The sequence below is a fragment of the Poeciliopsis prolifica genome, unplaced genomic scaffold, assembly GCF_027474105.1.
Source record: "Poeciliopsis prolifica strain line A6 unplaced genomic scaffold, Auburn_PproV2 SCAFFOLD016, whole genome shotgun sequence".
NCBI lineage: Eukaryota > Metazoa > Chordata > Actinopteri > Cyprinodontiformes > Poeciliidae > Poeciliopsis > Poeciliopsis prolifica.
The window spans coordinates 4,674,632-4,692,154 of record NW_026562391.1 but is presented as its reverse complement, the minus strand read 5'-3'; the positions used below and the strand labels follow the sequence as shown (position 1 = coordinate 4,692,154).

The 17,523-nt window shown below is 41.4% G+C and overlaps 2 protein-coding genes across 3 annotated transcripts; both read right to left on the bottom strand.

The window, feature by feature from the left end:
• Positions 1-40: 40 nt before the first annotated feature.
• Positions 41-7,791, bottom strand: dcaf15 (DDB1 and CUL4 associated factor 15). Its single transcript, XM_055041191.1, has 13 exons — positions 7,642-7,791; positions 6,036-6,133; positions 4,784-4,922; positions 4,592-4,698; positions 4,369-4,514; positions 4,128-4,289; positions 2,804-3,397; positions 2,638-2,729; positions 2,272-2,394; positions 1,633-1,715; positions 1,441-1,545; positions 1,225-1,340; positions 41-655 (listed from the first exon to the last, which is right to left on the bottom strand). Exons 1-13 carry the CDS (start codon positions 7,735-7,737, stop codon positions 600-602), a joined length of 1,917 nt encoding a protein of 638 aa, XP_054897166.1. The 5' UTR covers positions 7,738-7,791; the 3' UTR covers positions 41-599.
• A 195-nt stretch (positions 7,792-7,986) lies between these two features.
• On the bottom strand, positions 7,987-17,253 carry khsrp (KH-type splicing regulatory protein). Of its 2 annotated transcripts, none has more exons than XM_055041189.1 (18): positions 16,829-17,253; positions 14,158-14,260; positions 13,996-14,049; positions 13,872-13,908; positions 13,713-13,771; positions 13,535-13,606; positions 13,391-13,448; positions 12,572-12,719; positions 12,363-12,461; positions 12,157-12,261; positions 11,967-12,069; positions 11,063-11,187; positions 10,669-10,959; positions 10,479-10,588; positions 10,310-10,395; positions 10,008-10,208; positions 8,981-9,177; positions 7,987-8,821 (listed from the first exon to the last, which is right to left on the bottom strand). In XM_055041189.1, the coding sequence occupies exons 1-18, from the start codon at positions 16,916-16,918 to the stop codon at positions 8,813-8,815; spliced, it is 1,947 nt and encodes a 648-aa protein (XP_054897164.1). In that variant the 5' UTR covers positions 16,919-17,253; the 3' UTR covers positions 7,987-8,812. The 2 variants fall into 2 exon arrangements, with proteins under 2 accessions (XP_054897164.1, XP_054897165.1); XM_055041190.1 differs by lacking the exon at positions 16,829-17,253 and adding an exon at positions 16,324-16,405.
• Between the last annotated feature and the right edge of the window lie 270 nt (positions 17,254-17,523).

Here is a 17,523-nt window from a genome sequence, read left to right as displayed (position 1 = left end):
ATCTGTCAGATTGTGACCACAAAAGACTCAAAATAACATCTAAATTCAGATATTTTAATTTAACAAAAATATTTCCAGTCAGATCCAGTTGGCAGATGATAATGACAGGAATATGAAAACAGCGCAGAGCTGGTTCTGGTTCGGAACACTGTGGGGGACTGAACTGACCCGGACTGCGAGGGAACACTTGTCCAAAAGCCGTCGAGTGCATCGTGTTTCACACAAAGTCAACATTCAACTTCACCCTCATCCTCACACATGAGCCTCCACTGAATTATAACAAATCAGTCGAACATCAACAGCAAACCTTCCTGTGTAAAAAGAAACAAACAAAAACGACAAAGTACAAAGGACATCTTTGTTCAGTTCAGCTCTTGGTTTTGGTGGCTGCAATGTTACAGTAAAGATTTTTTTAAAAAAACAACTACAAATCTATAAACAAACTAAATCTGCAGCAGACAAGCCTTCGTTTGGTTAGTTTTAATTCCACTTTTAAACTCAAAATAAAACCTCTACAGTGGAGAGTGCTGCTGTGTTGTGAGCTCTTCGCTGAAGAGAGGACGCGTCTTCAGCGTGTGATTTGGTTTCCAAATTTTCCTTCATAATACGATCCAGGTGCATCGGTCACTGTCTGCCAACACTTGCAGGGATGAGCCTGAGCGAGACGAGTTGATCAAGACGTCAGAACATTTTATAGGAACAATGTTCTTTTTCCACACAGTTACTATTTAAAATGAGGCGGGGGGTTCGCACACGACATCCAAAAGGTTTTTATTCAAATTCCCAGAGTTCTCAGTTCATCTTAAAGCTGTGAAATCTCCTGAAATCACGCTGGAGTCCTCATAAAATTACTACTTCATTTGTCTGACATTACGACTGGATCCTGGCAATCGTTTGATTTATTCTCGTAATTAAAATGAACAATAAAAGACATCTTAGTCCAGCCCTATCACTGCGCTGAGTCCAAATAAACAGAAGCAGTAAAACTCGGCTGTAGAGCAAGATGGCGGCTCGGGGCGTGCTGACATCACTCAGAACTATGAAAACCCCAAAGACAGCAATGGTGAAAAAAAAAAAACATCTTGATCTTCCAAAAACCAAAATTTAGATTAACCGCTAAAATTGCCCAACACTGGTTTTATGTTCATCCCGGTTCATTTGAGGAAACTGATGACGCGACACAGGTGTGTGTGTGTGTGTGTGTGTGTGTAAGGCTGCGCTCACCTTTGTGCAGAGCATCGTTGGTCATGCGGTTGATGTAGCGGGAGCTGGTCTCAGGAACCAACCACTTCATCACGGTGTTCACACACGACTTTCTGTAGGAACTCCACACACTCCCACTACCAGGGACAGAGAGGAATGACCCTTTACACTCAGCTTTTGAAGGAAGACTCAGATTTCTGTGTGTGTGTGTGTGTGTGTGTGTGTGTGTGGACTCACCTCGTCTGCCCTCTAACCTCCGTCAGGTCGCCCACGCCCACAGTGCGACACACGCCTGTGTTAAGGTCCCAGCTGACCTGCAGGTTGGAATGGTACGTGTTTGGCCTGAAAAACACAAAATGAGATCAGAGAGAAACGCCGAGCTAAAAAGCTCGAGAGCAGAATCAGGAGGAAGAGGAAGAGGAAGAGAACCTGCAGTGTTCCTCGTCTGAGACAGAGAAGGCCAACAGCAGCAGGCCAATGTTGATCATCACAATGTTGGTCTCTGGGCAAACCTGAGGAGCAGAAGCCCTCTTCATGTATTAATCTCACATTTTTCAGTTTTCATCACGTTAAATGAATCAAACTGTAGAGGATTCCTGCTGTGCAGCCAACAAACAAGATACTTTAGGATAGAATAGAAACACACTTCATCGTCCAGCAGACAACAAATTTGGGTGTGACAGCAGCGTCAAGGTAAAAAGGTTCACACAAAAACAAAGTTTTCTAAAAGTGTCAGAAACAATAAATAAAATCCAGATTATCTATCCAAAACTCAAATAGGGCTAATCTTTCGTGTTCTATGTTTTCAGGAAATTGTCTAACTTCACAACTTGTCCAAATTTAAGTATGTTAAAATTTAAGCGGTTAAAATGCTGACATTTTAACAGCGGTCTGAAGATTTCTGGGAGCCACTGAATGAAATGTTTTTGCTTTTTTTCCCTTCCTCTATGGAAGCTTCGACCTACTATTTCCTTGATAATGAAAAAAATAAACTCTTTTCCCCAATTCTGTAGACATTCCTTACAGGTTTGAACTTTGTGACTCATGCCAACAAACTTGTGTATTTACCTCTAGTATCACGACGTCGTAATCGCTGAAGGAGCAGAACAGAGGAGCCCAGGCAGCGTCGCTCCTGATCACCTCATTGATGAGATACTCAAAATCCAGAGTCAGCTGCTCTACACAAACACTCTGCCGCAGAAACACAAAGGCAGCTTGAAACTGGCTAAATGGGAACTTGAATGGTTTGTTCCGTTATTACGACCATATATTCAATGAATGCAGCACAACACACAATGAAAACCCCACGGCATTATGACTAACGCAGAAGCAGCTCAGTATGAGATTGCAAAAGTCATATCAAGCAATTATTTTACTGCCAGTGAAGGTTGTGTCTGACGGACGTATTCGCTTACATAACAACGTTACACACACCTGTCCATTGTGCGGCCCAGTGACCAGCTGCAGGTTTCTTCCTTTTAGATCGGTAACAGTGAAAGGCAGCTGGACTTTATCGTCTTCATAGCCTGGAAAAACAAACCATTGGTTTACTAAGGAAAGTGTGGAAGGAACTGTGAGCCACTGAAACTCTCATCCCCACCTCCTCCTGAACTCTGCTCTGCTGCCCCCTGCTGTTGGAGGCGGTAATGGAGACGAGAGTAGTTGACGTATCCGGGTTCGCTGGGGCTCTGCTCCTGGCTTGAGGACGGCGCCGAGGTCGATGGAAATGACGATGCGGGAGAGGCGGGAGACGCGGCGAGACGAGGGCTTCCGCATGACGTAGACGCTTGCTGTGAACTAGTCCGTCTGTCCTCTGCTCTCCTGTCTTTACAATCCTCCTCTGCTCTTGAGGGGTCTGCGTTAATCCCCTTATCTGCCGCTTTATGCGGTGCCTCCTTTTCGTCGCCGTCAGCTGCTCTCCTCTCCCCGGGGCGCTCGGTCTCCCTGGCCGCTCCGAACCCGCCCTGGGCTCGCCGGAAAAGGTCGGCAGCAAACTCCCGGGCTCTCATGGCTGCTTGCGATTGGCTGGGCGACGAGGGAACCGGAGGGGTCCTACAAGGAAAAAGTCGGCTTTCTGGAGATCCCTGGGGTAACGCTGAACAATCAGGAGACGTTGAGGAGAGAGAGGATGAGGTCTGAGTTGACTGGGAAGCTCCCTTTGCGTAAAGGATCTGGGATGATTGGCCTGGTTTTTCTGAAAGGAAAGTGAACACAGATTAGAGAAAAAAACCCTGACCTGCGCTGCATGTGGACTAGAAAACGTCCCCTTGGAGTTGCTTTCAAAACATAATCGATTTAAGAATTTAACGATGGCATTAAACTAAATGTAACGTTTCAATTGTTGATTCTACGTTGCATAATTTTGTGTTTTTATTATGTGAAACACTTTGAAATGCCTGGTTGCTGAAATGTGCTCCACAAATAAAATTTTACTGATCGACTTTAAGAAAACATGTAAGGCAAATGATGACGAACAATATGTAATTATGATAAAGATCAGGGCTGCAACTAATGATTATTTTAGTAATTGATGATTCTGACGACTAACTGGATTACATTCTGCAGATCTGTCATTTTACCACTTTAGTGTCTCTTACACAACACTGATGCAAGAAAACAAATAATTCATTTTGTCAATAAGAAAACATTTTATACAATAATTAAATTGCATATCAAATGATAAATCTGCAGCTAAAAACATTTCAAACAACATGTGAGAGGCTCAGGCCTTTCTGCTTAACCTAATAAAGATAGAGTCCCTCAGTGGTTTTTAGGAGAAGGTTTAGAGCTGTACAACACAAACATCATTTAAGAGTGGATGTGAAGTTAAACACTGCTTTAATTCTTCTTTGCATTGCAATCTGAAAGTGTCGCATGTATCCGTGCCAACTTCTCAGATCGTTCTCGTGGTGTTTTGGCCTCACCGGGGCAGAGCGAGATGCCGCAGGCCACCAGAGAGTAGCTAGTGTTCAACAGGACGACCTGGTCCTTCTTCAGCTGGAAAGCTGGCTGAAACGTGGGAAACGGGTACACCACCTGGTACCTGCTGTTCAGCACATACCCGTGTTCGAGGCACTCGCCACTTCCTGCGGGAGGCAAACGGATTAATGCGGCTGGGAGAAGGAGGCAAGAGCAGGAGCAAGCTGTGTGCGCGTGGGGGTTCACCTGTTCGTATGGTCGAGGCCGAAGGAAGCGGACAGCACTTTGAGCACGACCGGGACGGAGGCATGGAGGCGATGGTGATGTAGATGTCCCGGTTATTCTCATCACTCATCATCAGGTTCATCAACACAGAACTTGAGCTGCGTGTACTGAGCAGGAAAGACCTCTTAGCTAAACATCGGCGTTGACATAATTTTAGATCAAGTGTGCCAGCAGTACTTCCTACTTGAAACCAAAGATGACAATTTTGGTGTGGTCGTTTGGCCATTCACACACGGTGAGGTACAGGTCGCTGTAGATTTCCTCTCCTGCAAACAGTCGCACATGATGGACCTAAGGAGGACAACAGGGAAGATGCTCATACAGAGGCCTGCCAATCAAAACACCTGCAAGGACAATTTGGTTTCCTTCCATTTACCTGTTTGAGTCGACTGTGCAGGTTGAACTCCCACCAGAAGAGGTGGTAGGTGTAAAAAGAGAAATCGTCGTCTTCTCCGCAGTCGCTGGTGTAAGACAGAACGTAGCGGCCGCATTTGGTGAAGCCAAGGAAGATGTGCCTGGAACCAAACGGTGATACTTGACGCCGTTTGAACTGCAACGCTTTAGCAACAATGGCTAACAGAAAATTATTTGCATACAGGACATGCATGTAGAAATCCAATTTCACACTTTAGAAAGAGAAAATATTGGCATTAAGCGCTACATTTAATATTGTAATAGTCATATCAGCTCTCCTCTCTTTCGCAGCTTTCGCTACAATTGTTCCCGCACACTATGTGACCTTTGCCCTGGTGAGCGTAGTGATGCGAGTGAGGTACGGCTGTCTGCTGCCGAGAGACTCAATTCAAAACATTTGGAATATATGTGCAGTATAAACGCTGCACACCGACACAGAGACGATGAACTATTTTTAAACGTAGTGCAGTTTCTGTCATTCCAATTGGTTTCGAAACTCATTTCACTTAATGGTGTGAAAATATGAAGCATCAGTTACATTTTCATCCAATTATTTGCCAATTAAGGCTGAATGAAAAGAAGATTGAAATGATTACAAAGCTAAAGATTCAAACTACTTTACTTGTCTTTAGTCGTACTATATTGTGTCTCTAAGGCCTGAATGTCCCCCAATAAAAGCAGGTTATCATAATCTGAAATAGGCATTTTTCCAAATAGGGTTATACACAACAAATAGTGCTGCTACTGCTATTAAATAAAGCAGCAATAACATCAGTGAAATCAGTATCATTTGCTCATTATGTCGATTTGAAACTTAAACTTGATTAGGATTGGTTTGAAATAATTTAGTGATCAGAATAATATCCTTTTCTGTCCTTTTTAGTTTTTGTAGAGTTTACCGTAAGATGATACTATTTTGGCTGCTCAGTCAGAGCTGGACAGCACATCTTCAGTTTCAACACCATGGCTGCCAGTGTTTTTAAAACTGGAAACATTTCCCAACCAATTTTTCTTTCTTCTACTGGAATTTTTTTTTTTCTGCTCTCTGCAGTTGCTGCTCCCTGTGTTGTATTCAGGATGACAAAATGGTTTTGAGCTTCCATTTATATCCAAGCCAGAACGTGTGGTGATGAAAAGTCTGAAAAGGATCTTTACTTCTAAAACTAACTTAAAGACAAGTACTTTTTTTTTTTTTAATATGAAGCAACACAGACCCCGCTCTGAGAAACTCCTCGCTGACAATGTTCTTCAATGGGACACAAACTCGAGGTGGCAGCTTCCTAAACAGGCGCTGAGAAAACTGTCCCGACAGCTGTAGAACAAAAGACAGTGGTAGCAACAAAACAGTGACAGGCCGGTTTTCTGCAGCTGAATCCTAATAAATTGAATTATTCATTTCAGCAAGTACCGTATTTTCCGTACTTTAAGTCGCAGGGTTTGTTTATAGTTTGGCCGGGGGTGCGACTAATACTCCGGAGCGACTTATGTGTGGAAATTAACACATTATATCACATCGCGTTATTTTCACGCTAAGCCGCAAGAGGGCGCTCTAGGCCTGTGTAATTCTATGTTCGAAGTCAGCAGTTATTTAAAAGCGACATTGAGGACGAAGATTTAATTGCTCAGTGGGTTTTCATTGATTTGGAGAGACACAGATGGTTTGGTAAACCTGCTAGCATGTTATTTATGCTATAGTTATCTGAATAACTCTTAATATGTTATGCTAACATACCAGGCACGTTCACAGTTCGTTGTTTGTCATGTAACATTAGCTACCGTACAATTACTCAGCCTGTTGTTGCCTCTATTCTATTTTTATTGCCTTTCAAGATGGCATATCTGTTCTTGGTGTTGGATTTTATCACATAAATTTCCCTCAAAATACGACTTATAGTCCGGAGCGACTTATAGTCCGGAAAATACGGTATTTCATAAAGTTAAATATAAATATTACAACCTCTGTTCACACAATTATAAGGCAACTTAGAAATTTTCCCCCTCAATTTTAAGTGTATTTTATAACGTCAAGCTTCATAAACTTGAACACTTGTTGGATTTAAGCGTTTTAGGAGGAGTAGGTTTGCAAAGTTCAGAGAAAGCGAGGCTTCAGGAGATCAATACTATCAAGTTGTGATTATTAGACAGCCTATATCTCTCTGGTAAAAAGGACCAGAAGAGAATTAAGAAGTATGAAAAATGTCTCTATGCAGAACTCTCAAAATTCAGAAAATCTATTTAATTAGGAAGGTGAAGCTACTCATTCTCCTTCAATGTTTTCATATTTTATGAAAGTCATGGTCGAACTCTTAAATATTCAGGTCTGAAGTTTATTAGCATTTTGGACTGACAGTGTACTGTAGTTACACAACAATAAAATAAATCGTCAAAAACATCTTGGCCTGAAAATTGAGCTCAATTTATTTAAAAAGTTTCATAAGGGGACATAAGCAGACAGGTAGTATAAGACATTAACAAATTATAAGACGGAAAAAAAAGAAAAAGAATAATTCGTTTATGCCGTTACTGACCTATTGTCATCGGTCAACTTCATTCTTGTGTTTGGTTGCGCTCATTAGCAAGTGCAACCAAACACAAAATGTTGGAAAAACGTTAAAAGAACAGAAAACGGCAACGGTTTACTGTTTGTAGCATTAGCTTAATTAGCCACCTGACTCTAGCCAGTTGTTTCTTGGTTAGCTGCTGAGCTAGTTAGCAACTGGCTAATAGCCTCAGCGGTTGCAAAAACGGGGAGGTCCCAACTAGTCGGTCTACGTCTCTTGACAAGATTACTAGTTTTAGGTCAATATTATATATACTCGCCTTGCCATGTACTAGAAGCTTTACGACATGGTCTTTATGTTTTCTTTGTGTTTTCTGTTTGCTGTCGTCCTTTTCAGATTTCGAGCTGGGCGCCATATCCAACTCAGCCGTTGTTCCCAGTTGAAGCAGGGTGCATCTTGATTGGCTCTCGCGGTCCAACACTGAACTCCTATTGGTTGATGGACACTTCAATCAAAACCTCAAAGGGATGAGCCAAACCAGGATACGCCCCTGCAGTCGTCCACACACTGGGAGATTTAAATGTGCCTTGGTTAATATTTCTCCATGAGAAACAATATGAAATCACTAAGTGGATAATTATTGAGCCACACCAGCACCGCGGTATCATATTAATGTTTTATTGAAGTCTTTAAAAACAAACCGTAAAAAAAAAGAAAAGAAAAAATAAAAATAGGACAGACCGTAATGGGAAAAAATGTTTGAAAAGTAAAGCCGAGAATGAAAAGGAGGGCAGTCAAGCACACAAATATACATGCACACACAACCAGCCTACAGTTAGTAGGGCAATTAGTGACCAATTGCTGCCAAACCGCATTCAGTTTCTGTAGCATTCAGTAGCATTACAGGTATTACAAACACTCAATACCCTCTTGGAAAAAAAGAAAGAATACAATTTAAAAATCCTCACGGCAGGAAGATTAACACCTGCAAATTAAACACTAGGAATGTTTAAAAAAAAAGTACCTAGGTCAAAAGAACTTTGCAATTATCTTTCATACAAAGATAATTAGTGAATATATTCCAAATACTGCTAGACAGCTTTTTGTACCCTCTGAAAACTGAAGGGAAATACTAAATGTGAATCAGTATTGAGATGCTGCTGTGATAGCTTGCAAGCAAAATTGCTCATTTCACATTTTCATAAAAAATAATAGTAATTATTATAATAAAAAAAAAATGGAACGTTTACTTGAATAGTGAGGTGAGGCAGTCATGTAAAGGGGAAAACCGAACAGGAAAGATATTTAGTGCTTTGTTCAATTTATGGGCGCATTGTGTTCCCCTTTTTAAATCCATAAAAAAAAAACTGTCACATGGATAACGTTATGAGGGATAGGCAGACCGTGGCCTTGTCTTATTAAAGCCAAATAAAGGAAAAGTAAACGCATCCTGAGATCCAACACATCCGTCCAACAGATCAACAATTGGTTTACTGGGGCTGAAAAGAGAAAACAGACACGAGATTATTTTTGTGCGCAAAGGTCCTCTCATAGAGTAAATAAATTGGCACCCTCAACAGAAAGTACGAGATATTAGGTTGTGAACATCTGTTCCAAAAAAAAAAAAACATCTCATCAGAAGCAACAAAGTGCATTACCTGCTGTCCCGGCTGTGGACCACCTGGCTGTCCGGGAGCTTGTCCTGCCTGTCCATAGTAGGCGGCCTGCTGTCTGTAGTACTCAGCCCAGGCTGCACTGTAGTCCTGCTGTCCACCAGCGTCAGCGCCACCTGGTGTGGCAGCTGCAGCGGCTGGTGCTGAGCCTGGAGTTGCTGCTGCTCCTCCACCTGGCTGAGCTGGACAAAAAAAAAAAAATCCATCAGTAAGTCATAAAATTGATTAAAGAGATGCACCAGTTATTTTATTAAAGTCATCAAGATGTCATTCGATACACAGTTTATCGTGTGATGCTAATCAGATGAGGCTGTTTTAATATTTTGAACTCGCTTATCAAATTTAGATTGTAATTTTCTGTGCTCTGTCTGCAATTGTATTTTTTAAAGCTAAAAAAACATTAAAAAAAAAAAAGAACAAAAAAAAAAAAAAAGCAATTCGCTGTAGGATTTGAGTGTGACCAAGGCTAGAGATGCATGGTCTTCCTTGTTAATATTGATCTCCAGTTTTCTTTGAGGTCTCGTCAGCATATTCTGTAACAATGGATAAGAAAAAAAAAAAGATGCACTGCACGTTGTTTGAGAGAAAGAAATAATTTTTGCATAAAGGCCCTGCTGCCTTTATTCCTGATCAATTGGATCAGGAATTGATCAGGTGCCTTCTGCTGGATGGCAACAAAACACACAAACCCCACAACACTGAAAGAAAGTCTGAGTGGACTGTTATTTATCGATTGTCACTTATATTAATCTAAAAAAAACATTAGTTGACGATTAATCATCAGTTCATCATTTGTTCCTGTTCCTAATCACCACATTGTGATTTTTATTAACACATTAATCCCCTGAAAAAAAAAAGAGTATCAACATAAATTCAATATTTGCTCCTGCTGCTCACCAATAAGAACCATTCAGGAGAAATTTAAGGGATTCAAATCTCTGGCAGATCGACTGGTGCAGCCTGAGCCACTAAACTGCATTTCAAAGTTCAGTCAGATTTTGTTTCAACTTACTCATGCCCATCTTCTTATAATATTCCTCCCAGGCTTTCGTATAGTCAGGCTGGCCCCCACAAGTCTGAGCTCCTTGGCCCTGGTCCCCTGCTCCTGCAGGGGCGCCTGGTGCCTGGGGGGCCATGGCGCCCCCTGGCTGCTGCCCATAATATTGAGCGTAGTACGCTGCCCACGCTGCGTTTGGATCTGCAGCTGCTTTGTCTAAAGAGAATAAAATTAAATTAAATAAAAACAAAACCAATAAAATAAATCATGCTTCAAAACCACAGAAAAAGAGAATGTGGTCAATTGGAGACACTTACTGGGGTCATGAGAATTTGGAGCTTGCCACTGTTGGTAAGGATTTCCCCAACTTTGAGAACAATACTGGGGACCCCCAGGAGCTCCACTACAAAGTTGTACACAACACCTTAAACACTTCAATCCAGTCTAAATGTAAATAAACCAACAACTGCAGCACGTTGCACTTACTGTGGCGCTCCACCAGGAGGCCCTGCATTATAGGGATTTGGGTTATAGGGGCCCATCGGCCCACCTGGACCTCCAGAACCAGGACCACCCCCTACTGGACACAAAGGACCCTGGGAAATCCAGATTAAACCGTTCAAGGATTGGTCGAGAAGTTACGCGACTTTCTAATAAGTAGCCTACCAAAATTTACCTCAATCTTTTCTTCTATGAGCTGCTTGGCGTGGTCGATCTCCTGAGGGGAGCCTCTGATGATAAACAGCTTGTAGTTTGGGTCGCCGTTTGGCGGCATTTGACGGGAAATCTCCACAAACGCCCCGGTTTGTTGGTTGATGGACTTGATGTTCTCTCCCCCTCTGCCGATGACGAGCCCACATTTGTGCGCGGGAATAGAGAAGGTCATCTCTCCTGCTGAAGGACCCCAGTTGCCCTGACCTCCACCGCGACTTCGGCCTCCCGACGACATACCGGGACCCGGAGGGCCCTATGGCAGAAGCACCATACTCCAGTCAGCAACACGCCATTTGTTCCCTCCCTCAAAAGCACGGGAACTAACATCTGAAATCCAGAGCTTTCCTCCCACTCACCCCCTGCCCGCCTTCATCTCGGGCACGGATGCTCTGCAGCAGCTCAGTGATGATGGAAGCAGCGTGCTGACACTGGTCCGGAGGGCCCATGATGTGTGCGATCTTATCAGGGCCTGTACCGTCATCTGTAATTTACACAGCATTGATAAACAACTCTAAAGACCAGAGTTGGAGCAGGGTGAACGTCAGTGATTCAGTCAAAGTGCTGGATCTATAAAAGTAGCATCTTCATCATTGCATGCAAGATTTGGCCCTGGATGTAAAGACCTGGTTGTCATGACAACCTGTTGCACAGCCTGTGCAATTTAAATCATTATGTTCTATCTCACTCAAAACACCACAGTAATTAAGGCTCTTTATGAAAGGACGTTGTTTTATTAATGTGTTCTAGTATTTCAGACAGAGGCCAGTGTAGAGATGACTGGAGATTATTTTTGTGAGCTCATAAAATGATACAACAATCAAACTCCCTAAAAACAGCCAGAGTTGTTGTTACAGAGTTTTTTTTAGTTAGACTGTGCAGACATTTGATAGTAAATAAAAAAGGAACAAGCATTTTAAGTTCCTTTGGATTTGTTTTAATACGGACAACTGAGTGTACAAATTTCACTCGTAAGGAGCCGTGCCTGGGAGGGAAAGCCCTCCTGATAATGGTATCCTTAAGATCAATAATTTAAGGCAATGCACTTTTAAAAACAACAACAAAAACCCTCATTTTTGCAGAGTCATACCCAGCTGTAACCTTAGATGGTCAAAATGGGAATCTTACATAAAAATAATTTTAAAAAAAACTAGGATCAAGACCTAAGAAAGCAAAATAAATCTGATTCAGTTTTCTGTACTGAAATAAAATCGGTCCTCATTACCAAAAACACTAACAGCATCTGGCCTGTGTGTGGTTCACCTGGTTTAAACTGGATCTTCACACCAGCATCGCTCTGGATTTTTTTAATCATCTCCCCACTGCGACCGATCACAACTCCCACAGACTGTCGCGGTACAGCTATCTGTAGGATTACAAGACATCTGATCACAACTCTGAAATTCCGAAAAATACACGTCTTCAAGTTAACATTTTAATAGGAATCACTGACATCAATGCCGCCGCCTCCTCCCATCCTTGAGCCGTATTCATTCCTATCTCCAAACCCAGTGTGATCCCGTTCTCGTAGAATCTCATTCACCATCTCCTTTGCTTGCTGCAGCAGGAACACGCAGACACAGAGAGAAGAGGCAGTGAGAAACGAAAGCGGACGTGTTGTCTTAAAACGAGCCCGTGTTGTCTGCGTCCAGACAGTACCTGCACTTTGTAAGGGTCTCCGATGATGCGCAAGGGTTTGTCTATGTTTGGTGGCTGTGATCCGTCCTGAACAAGAATCATTTTAACTCCAGCTCGCTCCTAGAAATTTATAACAGGAACATGATGCACCGATGATAAAAAAAAAAAAAAAAGCTTTGGAGCATTTGATTCTATAAATATTTCTCCAAAGCAGAGCACGGACATCTCACCTGGAGCTGTTTGATCGTCTCTCCTCCTTTACCAATAATTAGTCCGGCCTTTCCTGCAGGAATGATGATCTCTTGCATGGAGCCAGACTGACCGTTACTTGAATCGTGACCTCTGGACACAATGTCCTCTAGAAAAGCCTTGGCCCTCCTGGGAGAAAATGTAAATTTTGGAAAAACACATTTTTTCGGGGGTTGCAAAAGCCCGAGCAATAAAATCTTAAAGTCAAATTTGGTCCTATGGTCGTATTTTTGCATTTCGTATTTTTGATTTAGACATTGCTCAGCTGACTTCAGAGGTCACACAGCATCATGCTGTTCATCAGAAGTTGATGAGCTGCAACACATAGGTCACCGACTATAATTTTCCAAAAACGTTGCATGTATTTAGGATCTCATTCATTTACCGGTGAGTGTAAATGAACACTCCTGAAATATAAATCTAGTGTTTACATCCGTCGCCTCCATGATTGTTAATGGCTTACACTGTGAACAGACTTACTCACAAGTAATTTGAATTGCATTTTTTATTTACCTGAAATACCGCAATTTGTGAAATTGTGTTTTTTCGACATGAGCAGAATATCGACAATAGCTTTGCATGCATTCCTAAAGGAAATGAAGCTTGTCATCAAAGCTGTCAGAAAGTGAACACATTTCTAATGGTAACAGGAAGGCTATTTTGTAATGGGTTTACCAACCCTAAAATGAATAAGTTTAATTTTTTTTAAAAAAGCTAACTGAATTCTTTAAAAAATATAAAAATAAAACAAACAAACAAAAAAAAAAAACAACAAAAAAAAACCCAGTTTCTAGACTTACTGTACTGCCTCTGGTGATCCAGTCAGGGAAATGCTTCTTTCTGGAAGCCCGACGCTGTCTGTAAATAAACGAGACAAAATGCTTGTTACATTTAAAGCAAATCATACAACAGTTTTGCAAAATAAGGAGATTCACGCAACTCACCATGCGCAATCTGAACCTTGCAGCCAGAGTCGTGCTGTATTTTATTGATCTGTTCCCCTCCCCGTCCAATGACTGGCGGGAACAAAAGAAAAAAAAAAAAAAACGTTTTGAATTTAATTTGAACAACGTGAAGCTCTTTTCCGCATTGTTCAAGTGAAATATTTGGGTTTGTACTCACTGAGGCCAACCATACTGTCAGGCACCTTGTACTCTTCTGTAATAGTGGAGGACCTGACACTGGAGATACAGGAGAGGGAAACGATCAGTTTAACACAACCACTGAGGCTGAAAGCATTCATGTAAAAAAACAAAAAACAAATGCAGAGTAAAAACCCACCTTTGTTGGGACAGAGCAGCTAACTGAGCTCCAATAGCTGTGAGGGAGGGAAACATGGAGAACGCAATTAATTGGAGAATAAGTAAAGCAAAAGCTTTTCAGAAATCCACAGAGTTGAACATACACATTGCTGAATCTCTTTCACTCTGTGATGCTAACTTCTTAGCATCTGGCTCATCTGAAAGAAAACAAATGAAAATAAATAAACAGCTGGGCATTCCTACTAAGCGAATGTAGGAATTCTTAAAAAAAAAACAATTAGATTTATTTGATTTTGATTTCCCACCTCCTTCTTCAAGGGATCGTTTCTGTGCAGAGAACGGATAACTTTCAGCTCCTCCGTTGTTTGTCACTTGGGGCGCTGCCTCTCCACCGATTTTGGCTGCGATCTGGAGAGCAGAGGGTGAAGAAAAGGACAAACTGATTACTAAGTGAGAAAGACCAGTTAATATTTAGGACTGGTAGTGGGTCAGTTACTGGTACCAGCACTAGTCTCAAAATCAGTCACATTTTCCATCATCCTAAACCTCCCGCTTGAAGTATTTTCACCGAAATGCCAGAGATGAGTTTTCTGCGGCTCTATAAGGAGTAGGGCTGAAAAAGGATTTATCAATTATTGAAATAACCTTCAACTAATTTAGTAATCAATTAATTAACTGGAGAATTCAGACTCAAAATGCCTTTTACTGAAAAAAAATGCATGTGTTCAGAACAGTAACAGTCAAAATTGTACAAGAAATAAATACATTTTGTACTTCAGATAAAAACATAAATGTTTGCAGATATGGTTTAGTCAAGTCCTGTGCAGTTTCATCTTCACCTGGTTCACATTTCCTAAAGGAATGCTATGGTGTTGCATTTTAGGCAAAAAAATGTTTTTCTTAATTTAAAAAGGAATTGAATTAATTGCACCTTATAATATATTTTTCATATTGCATAAAGCTGCTTAAATTGTTGAATGAAAAATTTGGATAATGTGCCAATTTCTTAATCCGAATGGTTGGCAGAATAGTCTACCGAATAACTGATTGCTAAAAGAGTCATTGGTTGCAGCCCTGATAGAGAGGAGATTTAATCCTCTCACAAATGCTGCTGAGCACAGCCACTCAGCTGGCTGAAAAGTCTTCAGCTGCCGCCATCATGTTTTTGGTCATTCCGTTTCTGTTCCAAGCACAGTTTTTACAACTAAGGTCCTGTTTAGTTTTAACCAAATCGTAATTTCTAAAAGGTTCCATGAAACTTTCGCGGTAGAAAGTCCAGTTCTCACTGGACTCATTCTGTTTAGCAAACCGACTTCTCAGCAGGGTTGAAGCACGCAGAACACAAACGGCATGTAAAAAAAGATAACAGCTGCAGCTCACTTAATATTTTTTTGTTTCTTTGCAGCCTCCATCTCTCTGCGTTTGAGAGAAAATTATTTGCATGTTGCAGTCTTCAATATTAATTTTATTAAACTGCTTGTTTTGTTTAAAGACCCGGTCCGACCAAAAGTAGACGAAATTTTCAGAAGCCACGGCAACATGCCTCTGTTTGATCGTCAAAGAACATACAAAGAAGCACCACATTGAATAAATCATCAGAAACACAAAACTAAAGTTGTACATCGTCAGCACAGTAGTGTGTGAAATATTCATATTTCATTTGAGCCGTTTCTTGGTATTGGTGCCGAGCGTCAAATTCTAAAACATGTTTAGAAATTTTGTAAGTGTCCTCTGACTGAAACCTCAAACTACTGCTTTCACTAAAGGGAGAAGACGAACAAATACAAGAAAAAAAATCTAACTAATTAGATTCCTTACCCCCAGATTCACTGCCACTGATTACGTATGCAACATAGATTTATTTCTTGAGAAAGTTATTGTTTTCGTCTCTTCAGTAATGTACTAAATAACAGAGATTCAGGAGTATTGGTTGACGTGACTTCACTAATAAATTGACCAAGTCTACTAAGCTTTTCACTAAGATCTGAAACAAAAACAACGGGTGCAGATTTTATAATAACAATTTTATAAAACTGTATTTTATAAAATGCTTCCAAAAATTAAAAAAGTGCACATTTTATTAATAGTTTTATAAATGTTAAAACAGGTCAATCATTTCGCTTGATGTTTATCTGCCTTCCTGTTGGTCACCTACATGAAGCAGTGATTCAGTTTTACATAAAGTAAATTAAACATTGCTGGGATTTCTGCTCATTTATTACAGCCTGAACCTCAGGTGTGAAAAACGTGGGACTTCACCATTTTTGAGCCACACGCTTCTTTTGTTTGTTCAAAAAAATTGTCATGTTTGTAAAATATGTAAAAAAAATATAATTTTATATATATATATATATAGGGCCTATATATATATAAAATACACTGCAGATGTCCAACAACGTCTTTAAAGTATAAATACACAATAAATGAAAGATCGTATGCATTATATTTGTTTTCTAACCCCAGTTAAATACCTTGGGTTAGATGGGCGCTCAGTTGTAATAATTAACAGACAAATCAACTGTGAAATAACGTCCTCCGAGTCTGTTTCAGGTCCTCAGACACGTTTTCGGCATGCGTCCTCTCATCGACTGACAAATAAAACGTAAACAAGACGTTTTCGGTCATTCCTAAATGATCTGTAGCAAAACAGCGAGACAGAGCTTAAATATAGCAGCAGATGGTTGAGTAACATTTTAGATTAGGTTTCATGCGGGATGCTAACAGACCTCTACGACAAGCTTAAACATTAACTAGGTAACCGGGCTAACTTAGCTTGTTTTTACTTAAATTCATTCATAAAAACATACCAAAATCGTCCTATGTGTAAATTAAAGGCTTACATTTTCATTCTACGGTCTATGTTTTTCTTAAAACGACGACTCGAACAGAGTTAAAGACAGAAAACCAATGAATGGCAGCGAGACGCTAACGTCGGCTATGCTAGCAGCTAGCTAGCTTCCCCCGTTCCAGACCGACCTGTCTGGCTCGCTGAACGGCGTCTGCAAAGGCGTCTTTCTTCACCCCAGCGCCAACACCGTTAGAGGAGACTCCGCCGTAATCCGACATGCTGCCCTAAAGGAGCAAACGGCTGCAGAACAGGCGAGGCTTTGTCCCGGGTCGAAGCTGCTGGGGAGCGGGAAGGTTACCAGGAGCGGACTCGGGGGGCAGGAACGCGAGCCGCGCAGCACGCCCGGCAGAAACTTCTCAAGATTACCAATCACAGTGCTTCCTGCTGCACAGGGTTTTCTTCCGAAGTCTTTTAACCGGTTTACCAATTCAGCTACAGCTATCGCCACCTTCTGGCAGGACAATTAACCCTCGTTAGGCGTTAATTACGGCGTGGCATCCTCTCTGGGAACGAAGCCCTGTCCGCGCAGACCTTCATCGTGACCCACCGGGTCGGTCTTTTCTGTTCTGCTGCGTCTCCCTCAGACGGAACAGAAACGGGAAAATGTTGCCTGATTCTATGAACCATCTGCCACATCCTACATGCAGATGGTAGAGTCAGCATCGAGCATGAATCCGTCCTTACTTGTATCGAGGTTTCAGACCTGGACGTCCAAAGACGCATAAAGATAGCTACAAAGTTCGGTCTTCTATCACCTGGAGAACCTTTGTAGGATTGAAGATCTGGAGAAACTCATCCATCCATCCATTTATCTTTGGTGGTG